Here is a 21214-nt window from a genome sequence, read left to right on the forward strand (position 1 = left end):
GTTAGCTTACTATGCAAACTATGCAAATCGAATTTCCCAGAGGAACCCACCCATATATATATATATATATATATATATATATATATATATATATATATATATATATATATATATATATATATATATATATATATATATACACACACACACACACATATATATACACACACATATATATACACACACATATATATATATATATATATATATATATATATATATTAGAGATGGCACGATACCACTTTTTTATGTCCGATACCGATATCATAAATTTGGATATCTGCCGATACCGATATGAATCCGATATAGTGTTTTTTAATCAACAAAACTGTTTTTTAAATATCTTGCTGCATTTTGTATAAGTTCATACTCAAGTTTAAAACAACAACTACACTAAAGCTATTCTGTTATACCTGTATACAAAAAAAATATTTCATAGTTCAGCAATACTGATCAATCTAATAAACTTAAACCTACACCATCCTCCCTATTCTGGTATTTTAAAGAGTACTTAGCATAAATATTAAGCAACCTAACTAATAGGGTTCCAACTCCCAGCAACAACAAAAATAAAAAAATAAAAAAATAGGGAACCACCCCTCACGCGCCACCTCATGATGCTTAATCGACGTAATCAACCTTAATTTGATGCAGTGTGGAAAAAAAATGCACAGAAATCAATTATTTTTCAAGAAATATTAAATAGATTCAACATCTTTCTTCAACAAAATTGCAGACTGCACAGATGGTACCTTCCCAAAGGAAAAAGTACTATAGCTTACTAGGGTATATATATTAGACTTAATAGTTACTATATACAGTAATGGACTTCTATACATTTTGCATCAAATTAAAACTTTGGCTGTCAGATAATTATTTATTAAAAGCTAGACATTTTAAATGAGAATAAGAAAGAAAAGTATGTCTTTGTGCCCCCTTTTCCCTGTTAATGCCCTATCGGCCCCCCTGGCTAAACTTTGCTAGATCCGCCCCTGCACAGTTACCAGCGTCAGCTACGTAGAAAAAGATCCTGGAGTAGAAAGTAATAATAAATAAATTCTAACAACAGCTGATCAAGCTTAAACGTGCTGCTGTTGTTCAGCCGCTGGTTTCCTCTTTCTGGTGCAACGTGGGCCAAAAGCAAACTAGAGACACGGACTTGCGACAGAAAAGCCGATCAGCTGATCGTTAAGCAGTTTCATGATTGAAGTAGCAGCAAGAAGAGGCAGTCGCTTGTTAAGCTTAACGCAGGAATGCTTTACAAACATTCAGAGATGGACTTACACACTTGCTTTACTTCTCTCGGGATAACTTTGTCGGAGATGAAATGCCGGGTTGCTAGCGAAGCTCCACATGCTATCCAGACCACAGGTCCCGCATGCCACAGCCGCTCTATCACGTGATGCATACTGCTCCGACTGCTAACGTTCTGAGGTGAGTTACGGTGTGTTGCAAGTTTTGTGAGGTGCTTTCGTGATATTTAATGGATCGGATTACATTTTTTATTTTTCTCCGATATCCGATCCAGTAATTTAGGTCAGTATCGGACCGATACCGATACGTAATATTGGATCGGTCCATCTCTAATATATATATATATATATTTTTATTTATATATATATATATATATATATATATATATATATATATATATATATATATATATATATATATATATATATATATATATATATATATATATATATACACACACACACACACACACACACACACACACACATGCATCTAGATACAGTTAGTCAGCCCGTTTGACACTTCATAACACCTTTTTATGCTAACACATTTTATACTTTATACTAATGCTATAAACTATTTTACGGTTTAGGATTAAGAATAGAGGTTGTTGCACTTTAACTCCAGGGCTGAAAACATTCTGCAACTGCACACAGACAGACATGAGAGCTGACCTTATGTTTGTGCATGGTGAACAGGCAGACACCATCCTGGCCTCTCTCCTGGCTCTCATGGCCTCTCTTCCCTTGTTCCGTTGTCAAAGTGTCACTTATCCAACATGTTTTGTCATCATCACCAAATGTCGAAATCCCCGTCGTCCTTATCTTTCAAGCAGCACATCCAGTGTCAGTCAAATGAGACATAATGTCTCCGATGCAAGCAAACCAAAGTGATACAGACACTTGTAAAGCTAAAATGCTTGTTCGGAAGCCGCAGGATGTCCAGGCTGACTAAATGCTTATATCTTGACAGAAACTGAACCAGCTGCTCATTATTCCAGCTATTGTCAAATCACTGCCTTCCTTCCTATACATAACAATAATAATAATAATAATAAAAAGAAAACACACACTGAGCTTGTGTTTTCAGTCTAAGTGGCTCTCACAGTCGCTTTCTACTGTATCACCTCACATCTGCTTGCAGAGCCATGGATGAGCAGTTGTACGCGGGAGGATGGATCAAGGATGTGAGCGCACTGATTGGCTGCCTGGTCATGGTGTGTGTGTGTGGGTAGGTCCCTTTGGTAGGCTCCCTGCGAACGGTTATGCTCGACGAGGGTGGTCCTTCACCTCTTTTCCTCTTGTCGTTGCTTTATCAGCCCCCCATCCTGTTCTGCTTCCCTCTGTCTCCGTGTTTGCACTAAAAGCTGCAGTTACGCTTTCCTGTTCCTCAGCCACCGCATCACAGTATGCTTGTGAGGACGCCACATCAGTGCTTCAGTGAATGCATGCACACAGATACTGAATGAATATGGAGAAGAAACAGCAGCTGCGTCATGCATTCATTTCCTCTTTCCAGACGTAATGGCTCTAGCAAGTGCTCACTGAAAATTTATTATATAAATAAATAAATAATTAAAAAACAATAAAAAAAGTCTCCTCTGAGGTCACAGCCTGAGCTAGACGTGGAGTAAGGCAGGAATCAGCTGTAGGTGGTTCAACACTGTATGTTATAAACAAATATATATTTTTTGGTCAATAAAAAATTTAATGGTCATGAAATACCTGGTAAAAATTGCATCCATAGTTTTAGCTCATTTTTATTTATGTATTTATTGTTTTTAAATTAAAAATCTCATCATATGTTACGTGAATTCTTGCCTGTATAGTGAAAGTCACCCACAGCCAGACTAGTGTGTTTTCAAATATGTTGAATCTTTGCTTTTCTGGGCCTGTCTCACAAAGTAAAGGGCAAGATCAGATTATGCTGACCTCCATCACTGGAAGCTAATGTCTCTAACCACAGACATTGATCGATAATCCAGCATTTGAGAAAGCAGAAAAGCAATGCAGGCATTAGAGCAAAGGCAGAGAGGATAAGGCAGGACTGTTTGGAAGAATCTCAGAAGCATAAATATCACAGCTAATGTAAGGGGTGTCCATTATTAGCCAACCAAATCTTAGTTGATGAGGAGCCTCTTTATGGACCACGTTTTGATTGGTAGTTGGCTGCAGCATAAAAACAACAACAACAACACAACAAAGAAACACAACTAAAGTCAGTCAGTCATTCAGAGGCAAATGTTTTCATTTATATGGCTGGTGCCTGTAATTATTAGATTAGTTATTATCCAATGAGCTGGGCAGAACTCAAACAATGCTAATAATGTTAATGTATGTAGCATAAACCTAGCCAGCATGTATGGCAACGTGCTTTAACACAGGATAACGCAGACATTATCACATTTATAATAATTATAGGTTGTGCTCATTATTAGGCTTTTGTATTTCTTTCTCACTTGAAAAACAATGCAACATTCCGAACCATTTTTCCGAATTTCCTGGAAAATGTATATGTAGATAATTGCTGAGTAACCCCATTAAATTTTCCATGCAAAGAATGCATCAGAGCTTCTTTCTCCTCATCAAAACTGAAAGGTTTCTAATTACACTTGCATTACATTTTACCTAACCAAAGGGCTTTTTGCATGCATTATTTACCGGTGCTCCTATAAATAAGTATTGATCTTAAGCAGTCTGTCTCACTACTTAGGAAATACTGGAAGCCCTGTTACAAGGTCTACGGAGATAGATTTAGGTCCTGTTGGCTGTGGGATGGGCCTCACGGATTGGTCTTTTCACACTGTACCCCACATAGGGATGGGTATCGTTTAGGTTTTATCCGATACCAGTACCAAACCGGTACTTTTGAAACGGTGCCGGTGCTTAAACGGTGCTTAAACCGGTGCTTAAAGAATGGAGAACACAAACTTTGTCCAAAAACCTCTCATGTTCAGCTGTTTTTTTGTAAAAAGATAACAATGTTAGCCTTTTCTGCAGCTATAGGGGATTTATGGCATCACTCTTGGCTGGAAGCAGTGCTTAATCAATGAAAAACAAACTTTGTCCAAAAACCTCTCATGTTTGGCTGTTTTCCACTTTTTCTTTGGTCATTTTAGCCTTTTTGGCCAGGGTGAAGGGAGTATCTGCCATCAAACAAGAAGACATGTAACTATGACGGTGTTTGCTAGTTCACCTTACATGCATTAATTTAATAATGTGGTTAGCCTACTCAACGTAAATTACACACGAACAACATTAAGCTACTCACACAGAGAAGAACGGCTGCTGCTGCCATCTTCATCCGTCATCATTTCTGCTACACTGGCAGGGCTAGGGGCCAGGACTCTACTCTTCGGGTTTTTGGGGGATGTTGCGACCGATAACAGGCAACCCACCCACAGTAGATGTGCACACACGGTGTGAGGTCTCGCAGCAAGCTATCGAATACGCCGCATTTCTTGGCTTTTAACAAAATGCTATACGTTGCCAGGTGTTTCATCAGATTCGAGGAGTTACCTCCTTTGCACAGTATCACCTTAAAGCACTTGTTGCAGGCTGCTGAGTTTGCATCTTTTGCTATCAAGTACAGCCAGACTTTGACCGCTTCGCTTTGGGCATTTTTAATCTGTAGCTCTGCTCTAAAAGAACGTACGTACCTGAGCCCGCCTACTACGCTCGCAAAGGTAAAATGATTGGCTGGAATCCAAAGTGCATGACATCTCAGGGGGAAAAAAGCACCGAAATAAAACACCGAAATGTGCGCTGCTTTTCGGTCTGGTTACTACCGTTTATGTCAGAACCGTTACCCATCCCTAACCCCACACATGCTTGATTGGATTTAGGGAGTTTGGCGACTGGGTCAACACCTTGAGCTCTTTGCTCAGAGTAGTTTCTGCTGTGTGGGGAAACACATTTTGTGGAGGGACGTCAGCTTCAGCAACATTAATAAAAATGCAAGGACTTAAGACTTCTCATCAAAACATTGCACTGTTATAGTACGATCAGCATTTTTTTAATTCCCCCTCCTCCCTTATTTTTTTTAAATGTATGACTGGTGTTAGTACATCTTGTTTTTTAACAACTAATCTCACTAATCATTAAAAATTTTACTGCTATTGTTTAATTATATTCTATCATATGCACTCATAACCATTCAGTTCTGTGTTTTCCTCTCAATAGGCAGTTATCCACCTCTGTTGTTCTGCCATCCTACCCGAAGCAGAATGCATGAATCATTCTAAAAATGCAGAGGTGTTTAAGTGAAGATGGCAATCAAACAAAATGCAACAAAAGCAGCATCTCTTGGACTAATAGTTAACACTCACTATTACAAAATACACCCACTGTCATTCAGAAGGTTTGCCCACCGTATACAACATGCAGCTGAGCCACCTGTGTATCCAAAACAAATTTCAGACATTCTCAGAGTCCCTTGTCCTCACAAATTCAACAAGCATTAACTAGGAAGAAAAGGAAAATCAACATCTAATTACCATCAATTTTCCCACAAAAGGCACGGCTCCTGGCTTGAAAGGCATTGCACTAAATGCCGGAGTACAGAGACTCCTAGTGGTTTAAACCTGGACTGGCCTACTTGTCACCAAACTCGCATGACTGACCACTCAAAGCATACCAAAGCAGACACACGCATACCAGATTGCACACACACAAACACAGAATAATAACAGTGTTCATTCAGCTCAGAAAATGTGCTGCACAAACATCATTTCTCCTGAATGATCGCTGCGAGCATCAAACACAGGCACACATCAAAAAGCAAAGCGCTTACATGGTTATGGCCTCATAACAAACTGCCAGTATCACTTTCTACATAAAATAAAACATGCTCAACACCATGTCTGAAAGTTAGTACAGTATATCTATTACTGGGTTGACTACACTCTGACTCAACATTGGAGAGCAGTCCTAAAGTCAGAAACGTAGAAACAGCAACTTATATAATTTCCCGTCATGCTGCCGGTCAAAGACTTGCTTGTAGCCAATCACACTCACCTTTCCAGTGTACGCCTTGGACCTTTTTGCTTCAGGTCCAGCACAGTCTCTCTTGCACAGCCTTCACACCCCAAAGAGCAAAGTGTCTGTGCCCACAGTGTGAGTGCACAGTGCTGACCTGCCACCGGCTGGGTAGCTAAAGGACTACAATCTCCACAACAGTGCCCAACCTACAAAGCCCTGTTTGTGTCTAATGTTGTTTGTCCAATAAAAGATAACAATGGCATTCCATGGCTTGCAACTGTATTCACTGCTGGCCTCTCCAAATGTAAAGCGTATTCAGACACCTTGGTTGGTGGACAAAGGCGTGAATCTGTGTCACATGAGGGGTGGGTGGGGCCAGGGCAGATGGGGTGACAGTAAGGCTGGTCACGGTGGATAAGCTCACCAGCATACGATGCATGCCACCACCTCTACGGGGACGATGAGGAAGTAGACTCACCTGATTTTGTCCGCTGCACTGTCAGACCTGCACGGGGGAAAAAGCACATTCAGTCATAGCGTACTGCAGACACGGCTTTTATCTAACAGCTGAAACACTCTGCATCATATTATGTGGTTGTGACATCAAAAAAACACTTTCTTTTTCTTCTAAATAACTATAACTCCTCACTTTAGAACAACTCATGTAAAGAATCTATTGCATTCATTATATATTCATATAGTTTTACAAACTCACTAACTATAATTTACCTGAGACGCATGAGGTGAGGCGCATGTCCACAACTGCTTGTTAACAGAATGGTCTAATCAGCCAATCACTTGGAAGCAATTATATTTAGGGATGTAGGCACTGGCCAGATGACGTGCCAACGTTCAAACTGAGCATCAGGATGGGAAGAAACTTTGAGTGTGGCACGGTGATTGATGCCAAACAGAGTGGTCTCAGTATTTCAGAAACTGCGTCCCTACTGGGATTTCCCCGGAAAAACGATTGGTCGGACTACTTTGAACTATCAGGAAAGCAACAGTAGCTCAAATAACCACCCAAACAAGAAAGGAATTAGAAGCAGGAATCACCAGACACTGAGGAGCCTTCCTGTTCTACAGTAATAAAACCAGAATACAACCTGCTTGAAACCAAGTTGTCCCGTTAAGTTGACAAAGACTCATTCAGACTGATGGCAGCATGTTGGCAATCTGTCTGCATTTACAAATTAAGTACAATTATTTACAAACCTTCAACAATCAGAGGGTGACTGCAGTCAGTCCAAATCAGACTGCAACTGTTTGCAGAAAGGTTGATATCATTATGTAAGAAAGAAAACACACAGTGTATATTAATTCAATATTTGAGCATTTATAATCTAGTTATAGATATCTGGAGGGGGTGAGCTTCCCCAGTGTATGATTAAATAAAGTCCATCTCTGTCTGCTGCATTGTAGTGCTTCATATGGTGGTGGAAATATAGCTGCGGATATATTACTTAAACCTTCTGAGAAGGGAGGGGCTTTAAAGCTAAGTGTCACATGACAGCCTGGCAATTTCACTGTAGTTACATAAACGTATTCTCTATTCTGCAAATTGATCCGGCATGTCTCACAATGCACAAATTTTCATTCACAACTCACAATCATGTGCTGCATCATCTTCACCGATGAGTCATATTACACTCACTTAGCAAAGTCACATTGTGATATTACATAACACTATCTGCAGTTAAAGTGGAGGAGTTGAGCAGAAGCGTCAGAGGCAACGAAACCAAAAACATGACAATGACAGGGAATGAGCAAACTTGTCTTCACGTCCTTCCCAAAAACCTCCACAGATGCCCTGATAATCTGGCTGAGGCAGCTAAACGTTCACATACTGTGTTAGCCTGCTGCCACTTCACCAGAAAATGCAGCTGCGCACATCATACACCGAGCAAAAACTGCAGCACACCAGGCAGACAGACAAACGCAGAGAGAGCAAAAAACACAAGCGTGACTGGCATGGAGATGACGACACGGGCGAAGTTTGCGAGAAGGCAGCCGCCGGGCAGAAATCCAGCTGTTTTTACCTGCAGAGGAGACATGACATTCCGTGCCCTCTAAAGCCGGCTACAGAACGCTGCTCTCCCTGCAGCTGCTGCAGACAAACCTCACTAGCTATCACCAGTGCAGCAAAGAAAAGAGCGGCAAAAAATCCCATAGGTTTCACAGGTGCTGTTCCTGATTTGAGTAAGAGGAGACACTGAGCGAGGAGAGTGTGCGGGAGGGAGAGCAGGACAGAGAGAAACAGTGGAGGTGTAGTGCACAGCTCTGGTAGACTGAGCTAAAAGCAAAGACAACTAAGTGGGTGGTTATTCAGAGGCTAGACGGAGGGGATTCTTGCAAATTTTCTCTTCAGGATGTCCTACTTTTGCATCATGCTTGACTGAATCTTAGCTCTGCACATGAACAATATGAGCAGCAGTTTATTTGCTCTAAAGCAACAAACTATTTATTTTAACCAGATTCTACTCTGTTTTTGGCACACCACATAACATTATGAGCATGAAATTAGCCAGTTTAGAAGAATAATTATTGACACAGTCTTGTGTTTTTTTACCTGCAGGTTGTCATTATCTGGTGTGATTTTAAGCACCACCCTTGGATTGAAAGACTTATAAATTTGGTGTGCAGGTTTTCTTATGCAAAAATCTGTTTAATTTTTGCAGCGATCTAACAAAGTTCCTTATCCTCATCTTTTTAAAAATGATTATTTTAATATTTATAGCAGATGAACAGCTAAAGTTCCCATATGGAAAAGAAATAGTAAAAACTTACATGATTTACTCATGAAAGTGGCCACTTTCTCATTACTTTCATATATTGTTTTAGTAAGTATCCAAAACATACAAGTTTCATTATATAATTTTTCAAAGGATATTATATGTGTTTTCACTCTTGTATGCTTTTCATACAAGTTTCACACAAGACAGATACAAACTTTATAAGATTTATATATATCTTTTCCATATGGGTTTGCTGTGCAGGGACAGAGACCACACTAGAGACTCTGCTTTTGTTTCCTTTACTCAGCCTGAAAACTACCACATGTATTATCAAGGCTTCTCTACAGCTTTACTGATTGTAAAAATTGCCATAAAAACTGGATATCACATCACAGGCCGACACACGTATGACAAATAAAGACATGCACACGCCTAAGCACCAGATTCAGTTACTGATTTTACTTCTCAGTAGTGATGCTGTGACAACTGCAGCAAAGAGTGACAAAGAGCTAATCTCTCAACTCAAGCTGAGCTCTGGGACGCAGAGCCTCTAATTGCTGTGGGAGAAGTTACATATCACCGCTTTCAGATGACTGCGGCGTAGGCACCAGTAAAAGAACCTTCTCTGTCAGTTTGTAGTTCTCATGAATGTCACATCAGAAGGAAAATCAGAGCGTGGCATTTATGGATGGTTCAAAAGCTTCATTTGAATCTATTTTCACAGAACAAGGCCCCTCGAAGAAAAAAATAATGTTTTTTTGAATGAGGCTTCAATTAGCATTTTTATGAAACTGATGAAATATCTAAATGTAAAGCCACAACCAATCTTTTTGCCTCACCGTCACTACTGGCAAAAAAATAGACCTTGGACTGCCCTCTACTGGAGAATATATGCAATAACCAGAGACTGCATATGAAATGACCAAAAACACTGACTTCATTGTTCTTTCACTTTGAATGACTGTATCAGATAGACACACAAAACACAGTGTATGTGCCCTCACTGATGCTCACAGCATCATAATTCCTCTAATAATAAATTAAATTTTTACAGAGTGACCCTTGCAGTGTAGCACATAACTTCCTGGGTTTGACCTTCAAATCCCAGCTTCGACTTGGTTTGCTAACACATGTTAAAAGTCCTCTTGCTCTACCACATAAAAAGTGTCTCATGCAAAGGCAAATGTGTGCAGCAGTTACACACTTGCTCACCTCTCCTCTCGGATCAATGGAGTCAAGAAGCGATTGCTTTCGTCTTCATGGCTACTCTGCAGGCTGCTTTGCTGGCTGCTTTGCTGGCTGCTGCAAGAAAATGAGGGTGACAGTCAGTGTCACACAGTTCCAGCAAAAATGAAAAGATACAGACGTTGCATCTAAAATGTATTTATTTTTGGCCTATTTCTCCCTAAAAGAAAAAAGAAAAAAAAAGAAAAACACAACAAAAGCAAACATACATACAAATAAACTCTATGCGTGAACTTATATAAAAATAAATTTCATCTATTAGTTTCAACTCTCACACTGTCAGCATGTAAAGTATGTGTCAGCTACAGTTTTTGCATGCACATATCCCATGGTAACACTAGAGGGCGATATATGACATGGGCTATGCAAAGAAAAAAAAAAAGAGTTCTGCAGTTTTTTTTGGGGGGGGGGGTTTACAGATGTTTAAATATATATATATAGAGAGAAAATATTCATTCACAAAAATGGGGCTTGAACAGCTTAGGAGCCAGAGATCTTTTGAAGAGATTTAGGATTGTTTCTGCTACACCACAAATAATGCACAAGCTGCAGTTTATTTATCAGTTACGTCTTATATAGTATATGACTAATACACTAGTAATAGAGAGCGTTTTTTCCCGAGCATTTTAAAATTCTGCAGTTATTCTCATCCACGCTTTGACATTTAAGAATAAAGCCAGTCTGTTGGGAAAAAAGGTCTTCATTAATTCACACTCTTAAGTCTGCAGGATGCCTTGACCTATTTCCTAAAGCAGCTATGAGCTGTCCAAGCCTGGAGGAGATGCTGGAATGTATGAAAAATGCAGATTTTGGAAGCCTGAGATTATTTTGGGAAATTGTTGACGCACTTTGAAAATACTTGTCCGAGTTAATCAGTTATTTTAGTAATCTGTAATGTTCTTTTCGAACGTTTAAGTTTTTACTATTAATAATACACATGTATGCACGGCTACTAATATAAATGAAAAGTAGTTAATAATTGTTATCATGTAACAAAATGTAACAAAGAAAACCCCAGCGAAAACAATAAACAAGCTAAAATTAGCTTTATCGGATCATCTGCTGCTTTTCTGGTACAAAAACTTGACTCCTGACTGCAGATGTCACTCAAAAGATACATTTTTGCAATTTCATATCATTTTGCCGGGTTCCTATCTTCCCTCCTGCTTCCTCCACTGCAAGCTGTTCACTCAAGGCTAAGACATACTGTATGCACTCTAATCAGATGTGTTTATTCTGGTGTATATATCTCTGTCCTTCAGAGCATGCTCATTCTAAATGACAAGAACAGAATGTAGACATGGAGTCAATCCAGACTGAATTATTCATTGCTCGTACACAATTAGTACAATACCCCGACACTATTCATTATACTTTCTTACTTTTTCCTTTTTAAACCAACATATTAAAAGGTACAACAAAATCAAGGACAACAAAGCTACATAATCCAAACTTCGATCACGTATGATCCATGTTTATAATTTATATTGTATCTCCTCATCTTTAAATATTAAGCAGTGACTGGTTTACAGTTCGCAGGATACATATTTTCTTTCTTTATTTAGTAAATAACAGTTTTAAAAAAAACGAAAGGGAAAATGAACTTTGCAAATATGCGGCTTGATGGTTAGTAGTTAATAACAGCCCATCAGTTTATAAACACTTTTTATAGCCACTACATTCTTTCAGTTCTTGTCTGGGGGGATTTTAACCTACACCTCCAGAATAAAGCTTCTAGTTCTGTGACTTCCTTCAGCTTTTATTTTTCCGATGCTAAGCTTGGGAACTCTGACAAAACCTTGGCTTGCACCTCTTACGTTGTCCAATTTTGAAACCCTCCTCTTTTTCAGCTTCTAGCACTGTTGCTCATTCAGGCCAAAAAGTTCACTTTAATTTCATCAGTGCCCAGGACTTAACTCCAAAGACTCCAGGCTTTTCTTTCCTTTTTTTTTAAAATTAATTTGCAAATATTTCACTTGGCAGTAAGCAGACAGGTCATATTTGTGTAGGTGTCACTGCACAGACCAGAATGTGCATTACTATTCCAGTCTAATGCAGTCAAACACTTAGAGAGGATTTGCCTTTCTATCAATCCTGCTTGACATGTACAAAGAGTGCTCTCTCAAAGTATATCTTTACCTTCCAGAAGTCAACTTGTCCTCCGGTGTTCTTGTTAACTATGATTTTAAGTCACTGTGAATTGTGGAACTGTCTACCTGACAAAACTTTGCCATCTTCTTCCCGCTGCTTAATGAGAAGCAATTATTTAAATTTCCAGACCTTGTTAAGTCACCGGCTCCCCTGTGCTCCAGATGGACACACAGTGCCTTCACACTGGAAGCAGCAGGGGAAATAAAGATGGACGATTCTCAACAATGAAACTTCTCTGTTCACAATCCAAGCATGTGACTATAGATGCTATGCAGTTATTTAGATGTTCCCCAAGTCAGAGGGTTTGTATAGCTTTGAAATGTGCATCACCCAGACTTCCCTATGAAGTCATAACCCTAATAAAGACTTTGCAAACATTATATTAGAGCTCAGACCACTTAGGCTGCTCAAAGTTTTACAAACTACGTGATGATTTTTTTCTTTTTCTACTCTAAAACCATGAAAAAAAATCTTCTCTTGCTTAAAACGTTAAATTTTATGTCTTTTGAAGACGATTTTAACCTCTATGCGTAAAACTACAGACATTACGACAAATGTTGACCATGGTTGACCAAACTAACCACTCTACACTTTAAAGTAGAAGAATTCACCTGGTTTTGACATGTAATCAGCACTGCTCTTTAACTCAGAAACTTCTATTGTTCACATAATGACACAAAAATACCAACATTGTTTCTACGACTGCAATGAAACTACCTGAAGAACAGCAGAGTTCTGGAAATCTCTTCAAACCTCAGTTTTTTTCTGTTGAGTAGCTGAAATATTTATGTTTAGACCAAGTAGGGGTCAAACCAGGTAAAAATGTTCTACCACTTTCTGGAAATTGTTCTGCTCTTATCAAGCAGCAGCTTCCACTGTGTCTGTAAGCTCCCTCTGTTCTTTGAAACACTATCTTAGACACGCAGAGATACACATAGGTCCACATGCACACACAGTGTGCACACCGAATGTGTCAGACCACAAGACGAGAAAAACATCAGAATGACAAGATTAAGATGAAACAGGATAACATGTCAATACTGCGACAAGGGATAAGTAAAAACACTTAGGCTGGACAAAGAATGAGGCTTTACTTAGAGAGGATTAAAATCAATAACACTTAAATGATTTCATGATTTCACATTCATCACTAAAGATTTAAACATTTAAAGCAGTTTGATGAGAGGAAAACTGATTGGCCTTCCATGTCAGTGATGAAAGAGCTAAAGTTGTATAACAAAGAATTAATTATTTAAAGAATTTTAAAACTGCAGTCAGAGTCAAATAAATCAATTGTATTCTTTAGAAATGTAAAAGGCATCATGGCAGAGCTGATTTACTACAGGAAGCGTAAAACGTCTTAATTTCATCCTAGTGAAATACTTCTGAGTGTTTCCATGAGGAGAAAACAGAGTTCTTTCACACTGCAACACATCTGACTATCTGTAAAGGATCTGCCAGAGTTGTATATTAACTGAGGAGTAGAAGCAGGTTTCACATCACAAAGCTTATGTACACATTTTGGGGGCACAACATTTCTACTGCTGATTTTATGTGACATTTACACACTAAAAATAAGTACTGACAGGTAACATTTTCGACACCCTATATGTAAATGAAACATAAGAGTGCTTATGTAAAATTTCTCCTTACATCTCAAAAAATGTTTCTAAATACCTGCTATTATATATAATATAATGTGATATAATATTTCTAAAGCCTTTCAGAAGAGAAGACCAAGGTAACCAAGGTAACAGCACCAGATCCCTTTATAAATCTACAAAGATGTGGTTAAATATAAAAGCTCTGCTACGTTTGTATATTAACTGGGAAATTAAAGCAGGCTTCAAGTCACAAAACCAATGTAGGCATTTTAAAAAGCACAAGATTAATAGGTTTTACTTCGGCTGCTGCTTTTGTGCCGTGCCTATGTCACTCAAAAAACAACTACTAAGCTAAAAGCCTTTTAAAAAGAAAGAATGATGTGGTGTGTTATACCCTTCATATTTCATATCTAAATTAACTTCTGGTGGTAATTTATCTTAATTTTAGAACCTCCAGAATGCAATAGCATGAGGATAAACTATATCCAATTTAAATGAACTGAACAGCAAACAACTAACTACAGTATTCATGAATGACAGCTTATTTATTATTTTTTTAGGTTCCACAATCTAGAGTTACCATTTGTTTGTTTGTATGAAAAGACTCCAAAATAAGAGGAAAACCAATTGCATTGGAAATTGGAGGTCGCAGTGGTGGTTCAAGCTGCATGCCAACAAAAGCTGCCTAAAATAACACAATAACAATTTATTTCATTCATACGTTTTTCGTAGTGAGCCATCAGATATTGTAGTAGATATTTATATGAATGTTAACAGTATGGAGTCAAAGTCAGGGAATGTTACAGATTGATGATGAATTAAGGGAAAAAACAGAATGACCGACTCCGACAGTGAAGGTTCCAGGAACTTACAGTTTTAGGGACATTTTACTGGCATGATTTGGAGCCACTTTACAGGAAAGGGTCACTGCAAATTAATACAAAGCACTCATGAGTCATGAGTGAAAAAATTTGTATGCTCATGGGAATGTTTTCTCCGGGAAGAAAGATCCCCCACTTGTAAGGCATGAGGGTTTACTGATGAGAAAGAAAAATTATGTAAAAGATATTTTGTGGCATTTGTAATTTCTCTCAGATGCCTCTATCATGTGATGAATAAGGTAGGTAGAGTCGAAAAGCTACTGATATAAGAACCAGTTCATTTACCAACTAGTAGTAGTGAGTGAGTATTTGCAGACAAACATGAAAAACTACAGGCAACCACGGGAATCTGCTAGCAACCAAAGCAACTAAACTCACTGGGAGGTTTTTGGTGCATCCACTTCTTTGCAACCCTTTTCACCCAGCAACGGCCAGAAACTACTGGGAACTGCTGTCAACCATCCGTGATATACACATTTGTATCTAACAACCATGTGGTTGATTCACATCCAACATGGCGGACAGCTGTAGAGCAATGCGCATGTGACGTCATGCGAGACCACTCAGTAGAAGAATGTGGGAAAACAGCTTTCAGTCATAACAAAGGTTTCGATACAGCGAATGTTATATTAAATATCAACTCTGCGAGAGAACACTGTGAAACAGAACAAACTGTCTCGGACGTTTACGCACTTCTTGCTCTGCTTCAGCAATAATTAAGTAACGACAAACATTAACATCTGAATTATTTATGTCACTCTCACACAGTTTTAAACCATGGTATTTTTTTTTTCTTTTACATAATAGATTCAGTTGTACCAGGCAGCACACTGAGAAGCCATGTCAGCTTTATGCCACAGTACATTATTAAGCTGAGGAACACTTCTTACGAAAGTTCACATTACACCTTCAGGAAGAAGTAGAGATTTTCTCAAGAACTGCTCGATAATGACCGTATTTCACACTCAAGGATGCTGCGGCAGTTATGCACCTCTGGAGAGTGCCTTCAATTCAGAGAAAGATAGCACATTTATGGAGGGAAGAATGAATCTATTCCTGTCTGCTGTTAGCAGTGATAAGTGGCCCCCGAAAAAAACAAGAAAGACAGAAAAAAAACAACGAGAAGAGAAATTATCAGAGCTTTTCCTTCTAGCTTGTCATGGTTTGGGAGGAGAAAATATTATTTTTCAACTAGACTAACCAAAATGCATTTGTATTCCTAGGCCAACCAGACAGGTTACAGTTTAGATTCAGGTCAGACTTATATGAGCAGTGAAGACAATAAAGATGTCTAACTGATAACTAAAGATAAATGCCACCAGTTCTGTGTCTCATTAAAACACAGTCACAATCTCGCCTTCTTTTTTTCTGAGTTATAGCTGTGAATACCAGTGAAAAAAAGTAAAACATTAACATGCCAAAGTAAATATGTCTGTGAAGCTTCTCAGTCATCCAGGTCATCGTACTCTAAGGAGCTTGGAAAGAAAAGCATCTAGACTTCTTTAAGTTTCCTTGAAGATGTTTCACCTCTCATCCGAAAGCTTCAGAGCGACAGGTGGAGCCCTATCACTAACCCCCTATTGATAATGATACTCTACCTAATTACACGAGCCAAGGTGTGAAAACGGGTGTAGGTCACAATCAGCCGCGGTTTCGGGTGAACCCATTGTGAGAGGTTAATCTTTGACCTTTTGGTTATTAAATGTCACCACATTACCAAATTATTCTATTGCATATAGTTCTGTGGAATTTGAGAAGGAGATGAGACGTAACAAAGTACAAATACTGTTACTGTACTTTGCTAGAATTTTCAGGTATCTGTACTTTACTTGAGTATTTATTTTTCTTACTTTAACTCTTAACTTTCGCTCTCTACATTTTAATACAAGTATCAGTATTTTCTACTCTTTAAATTTTCAAAACAGCGGTGTTACTTTAGGTTTAACACATTTTGGGGATATTTTTATTTAACAATAACACCTGAATGACTACAAGAGATCTTATTTGTGTATCCACTGCTCAACAAATATCAGCAAAAGCAAATTGCTTGTGTGCAGTTTGTCACACAGTGTGTCTGCAAGCTGTGTTTCTCAGGAAGAGCAATGATGGCACTCACAGATGGAAGGGGAAACTACAGAGGTATATATCTAAAAAGTAAGAACTGCTCAGTGGGATTTGATAAATTGGAAATTTAAAGCTGCATTAAAGGTGCATTTTTTGCTTTTATTTGATAGTGGAAGAATGAAGGCAGACAGGAAAGTGAAGAGAGGGAGAAGGGGAAGTTATGATCCAAAGGGCCGTGGGTCAGACTCAAACCCAGCCTGCTGCACTCCAGCCATGTGGCATATGGTCACCTGCTCACCCACAGAGCAAATCTGGCACAATGTCCTAATTTTTTAAAATCAGGTATTGGATCTGTATATGATGTGAAGCTATGTTTTTTCATATTGTGAAATGTCCTGGAAAACAGACTCCGTTATTATTAAAATACTGCTGTTTCGTGCAGGATAAACAGGTTAGTTTGTGATGGATTTTAAAGTAAAGAACAATGTTGGGTGGTGTTCAGCAGCTGAAGTTGATCTATAACACTGAACAACACTTTATAAGGAATTCCATGAAGTCATTACTGTTCCCACTTCAGGAACACTAAGGCATTTAACGCTTACCATAAATCATAAATGTTAAGGTTTCCTGTTTAACTATTAGCAATTATCTTATAGCCACATTAGCCATCTGTTATTATTAAGCTAGTGCCTATGGAGAACAATAAAGCAGTAACATTAATGTGGAAGCAAATATTATCAGCCCTGCTTGTCTGTAACATTAACAGATAACGTTAAATTAATTGGATAAAACAATTGTTTGTGTCTAAAAAATGGATATTAAAAAGGAAAGGTCTACCAGCCACACACTACACAGGAACAGTGACAGAGAGTGGCAGCAACAAAAATATGGCACAATGTTACCTGAAGCATAGCACCATCTCAGACAAGATTAAAATTAATTGGCTTTATTTTTTCGTCAATACCTAAGAGAAACACATACTTAGTTACGTTGTTTATAATATTACTATAGTACTAGTAGTAGTAGTATAATAGTAGTATTATCATTTGTTTTTAAAGAGTATCAGAATTTTGTCATTATTTCCTCTGTGACACCAAAGTGTATTTTCTAGATATCAGTAACGAGTTAACTAGTCTCTTTTGCTAAGTCATTTGTTTATCTTTGCAAAATTAGATTATCTGCTACAAATAACATTCAGAGGCCTGACTGAACAATTGAGTGCATTTGCAACATTATTTGTATTTGCAACTTAGAATACTATGACTTTTCCTCATGCTGCACGCTTGATTATTTTATCTGAGATACCAGACTTTGCACGCACATACTTTCAAAGGAGGAAACCTTTTGATTATCTAAACCTTTTGATCTGTCTTCAATAGTGTAATCAGATCAACCTTTTAAGCTATGAGTAAATGACTGAAAACATTTACTGTGTATGCCTCTTGCATGCAAGAAGATGTAACTTGTTAATGTGGGTAACCTGTGGACAGGGGTCAACACTCTGGTGACTCCATTAATGTGGTGCAACAATCTGTGCAATTTATTTTGTATTTTTTAATGGCTATTATGGCCCTTGATGTTCTTTTTTAGTTTAGTCTTTCTGCATACAGCCCTATTGTGACTGTTTGCCTGTGAAAAACACTTAACAAATAAACTATCTGACTTATTTATTAACTTATTAACTAACAAAATATGGACGAAAGACAAGCACAATCAGTACATAAGACTCAGCTAAACAGAGACCTAAAGGTTCAGTCATTGAAAAATACCATGCCAACAACTGAACTCTCAAGTAGGAGATACATCATTAGTGCAGATAGCAGGAATTATGAAGCATCATGGAGGTATTAGGGAAGAAGAGGGGTTTAGGTGAATAGAAAGGGCCCATACAAACCTGCTCTCACTGCCTTGCTCCTTCTTTTCTCTGACCTTCAGCCACTTCCTCAACAGGAAACGCTTACGGCGAGGAGATGCACTTGGTGTGGAGCACCTCGACCAGGAAGGAGCATCTTCGTCGCTTGATGGTGTGATTTCGATGGAAGGCAACTGAAGGTACTCCTTGGAGCTGGAACGGGATCTGGCTGTAAGGTGGCAGTTGGTCGGCCGCCCTCTTTCGATCTCCCTTTCACTGGGCACATTCTTCATGCGGCGCATTTTGAAGCGTTTGCGACGGAGGGTTGGTGTTGACGAGCTGGATCGCACAGAGCCATCTGACACAGCATTGTTTCCTCCATCGGAGTATGCTGGAGCATCTTTTGGCACACTCACCTGGAGTGAAGGAGGTCTAAGAGTGTCAGTCATGATTTTTGCCTAGCTCTCTAAATACTCCCCTAAAGCACTTCTTTTAAGATACACAACTTAAGATTATTACAGGTCTTGCAATTCTGTGCCTTGAAGAATTGCAGAAAAGCTCAGGGCTGAACAAGTGAGGCACAGTTGAGATCCTTGAAAATCTTTGGTAGACCTCCCATAGCCCCTTCAGGTCTTGTTTATGTTAAAGCCCTTTCTGCATGCTAGCCTACGGATTATAAGACTGGCATATAGATCCTGGTAGTAGATATCTAAGGCTTAACCAAGTCCTTTTGCTGCTCCTCAGCTGTTGGTGTTTGTGTAGCTCAGTGGCCAGCTGACTGATTTAGAAGAGCAGTCTTGTGGCGGTGAACTCAGGCTGGAGAGAAGACGGCTAGATTAGATAACAAAGGGGGCTTCTGTTCTGAGGCTAGCAGATGAAACATGTATAAGGTCTGTCAGGGAGTGTAACACAACTCCTTTGCTGGTTCTCCCTAGGGACTGGGAGGCCAAGTTACACACACACACACCCAACTACACATTTACTATGCCACTGTCCGAGAGCTGTTATTTTAGCTACCGCTAATGCTAAAGGGAAGGCAACCACTGTCAGCTCTTGATTGCCGATTCCGATGTATGAGGTTGGGAGGCTGTTTGCCGTCACTTTGTGCTCATTTTGGCGATGCTGCAGGAAGACACTGTTGCTTCAGGCTGAAGTCCGTCTTGTGCCCCAGTGTGCCGTGCTCTCCACACAGTTAATGCCTACAGGTTAAAGGGAAGTGATAGGACTGCAAGGTAAAGGCAAGGCTGAGGATGATAATGGCCAAGTTAAGCAGTCACACACGCACACACAACCACACAGGCAGATAATCAAAAGAGGCAGGGCTTAATGGACAAGAACCCACACAGACAAAGGAAGACACCATGGACACCAATCACAGGAGACAGGCAGCACACTGTTCTACTCAACATACGCTACCTACCCACCACCATGCACCAGCTTAAGTCTGTCAAACCACAAGGCCTTTGTTAAATGTATACAAGACTATAAACCTTCTGCCAATGTCCACAAAAAAAAGGAAAGGAAAAAAAAAGTCGCATGTAATGGATGGCCTCTGTGGATCACTATCATTGTAAACAGAGGATATTTGAGTGGTTGCAAACTGTTTTATGTGGTATGTACTCAACAGAGAAGCTTTCTTTACAATTCTGAAGATGGCAATTCTTTCAGCAGGTGATTTTGAAACTGCAACGTTACTGACAGGTCCTTGATGTCTTGTTTTTTTTGAATGAGAGCAAAACCACACGTGTCACTATTGTATGTCTAACTGTGAAGCAAAAAAAAAAAAAAAAAAACACGACAAAAAGTGAAATGGGGGCATGTTAGAAATCAACACAGAGCAAGTTGCCAGTACTGTGTGAGAAAATGAGATACAAGTATCAACACATGCTCATGCCCAAATCACCAAAATATTAAGAAATGCTCAGAATCTTTTGCTGTCACATTTAAGTATATTTGTTTAAATGGGAAGGACAATGCTAGCTTACTAGCAGTGTTGGGTAAGTTACTTTAAAAAAGTAATTAATTACTAATTAGTTAGTCAATATTGTATTTAAAATTACTGTGTCAGAAAAGTAACTTAATTACTAAATAAGTAATTTAACTAAATACTTCTTAAAATCCCTATAAACCTTGAGTGGGCAAACAATAGAAATTAAACTCTTTAAATAATAAATACATTTTTTAAAGACGGAGACTCTACAGTAAGCAGCGGTAGCATCTCTTCCACAATGTAGCCTGCAATCATTTTTTAAGCTCACCTTCAGACGCTTTCTGTGCTGCTGAAGTAAAATCAGGTTTTGTCTGCTTAGCAGGAGTTGCCGCGGTGTTATCCATGGATGATGAACAAGGATCACTCAGAAGTGTTTGTCTATGCTCTCGTGTCAGGCGCTTCAGTAAATTACTCGTGCTATTAACAGCAGCCGATAGTTTTTTCTCCCCAGGATATAGC

General features: G+C 38.9%; 1 protein-coding gene across 2 annotated transcripts in view; it reads right to left on the bottom strand.

Annotated features, from left to right (window-relative positions):
• The window catches only part of gramd1bb (GRAM domain containing 1Bb), a 117855-nt gene that overhangs the window by 53258 nt on the left and 43383 nt on the right, over positions 1-21214 (bottom strand). For both annotated transcript variants that reach the window (XM_085379629.1, XM_085379628.1), the window contains exons 2-4: positions 18808-19964; positions 10181-10270; positions 6712-6738 (exon numbers count right to left, since the gene is read on the bottom strand). In XM_085379629.1, the coding sequence (XP_085235755.1) occupies positions 6712-6738; positions 10181-10270; positions 18808-19214 (524 nt within the window). In that variant the 5' untranslated portion in view covers positions 19215-19964. The remainder of the gene's footprint in view (positions 1-6711; positions 6739-10180; positions 10271-18807; positions 19965-21214) is intronic.

Source organism: Rhamphochromis longiceps, linkage group LG14 (assembly GCF_057381845.1).
Source record: "Rhamphochromis longiceps isolate RC_006_pf linkage group LG14, R_longiceps_female_GT1.1, whole genome shotgun sequence".
In the NCBI taxonomy this organism is placed as follows: domain Eukaryota; kingdom Metazoa; phylum Chordata; class Actinopteri; order Cichliformes; family Cichlidae; genus Rhamphochromis; species Rhamphochromis longiceps.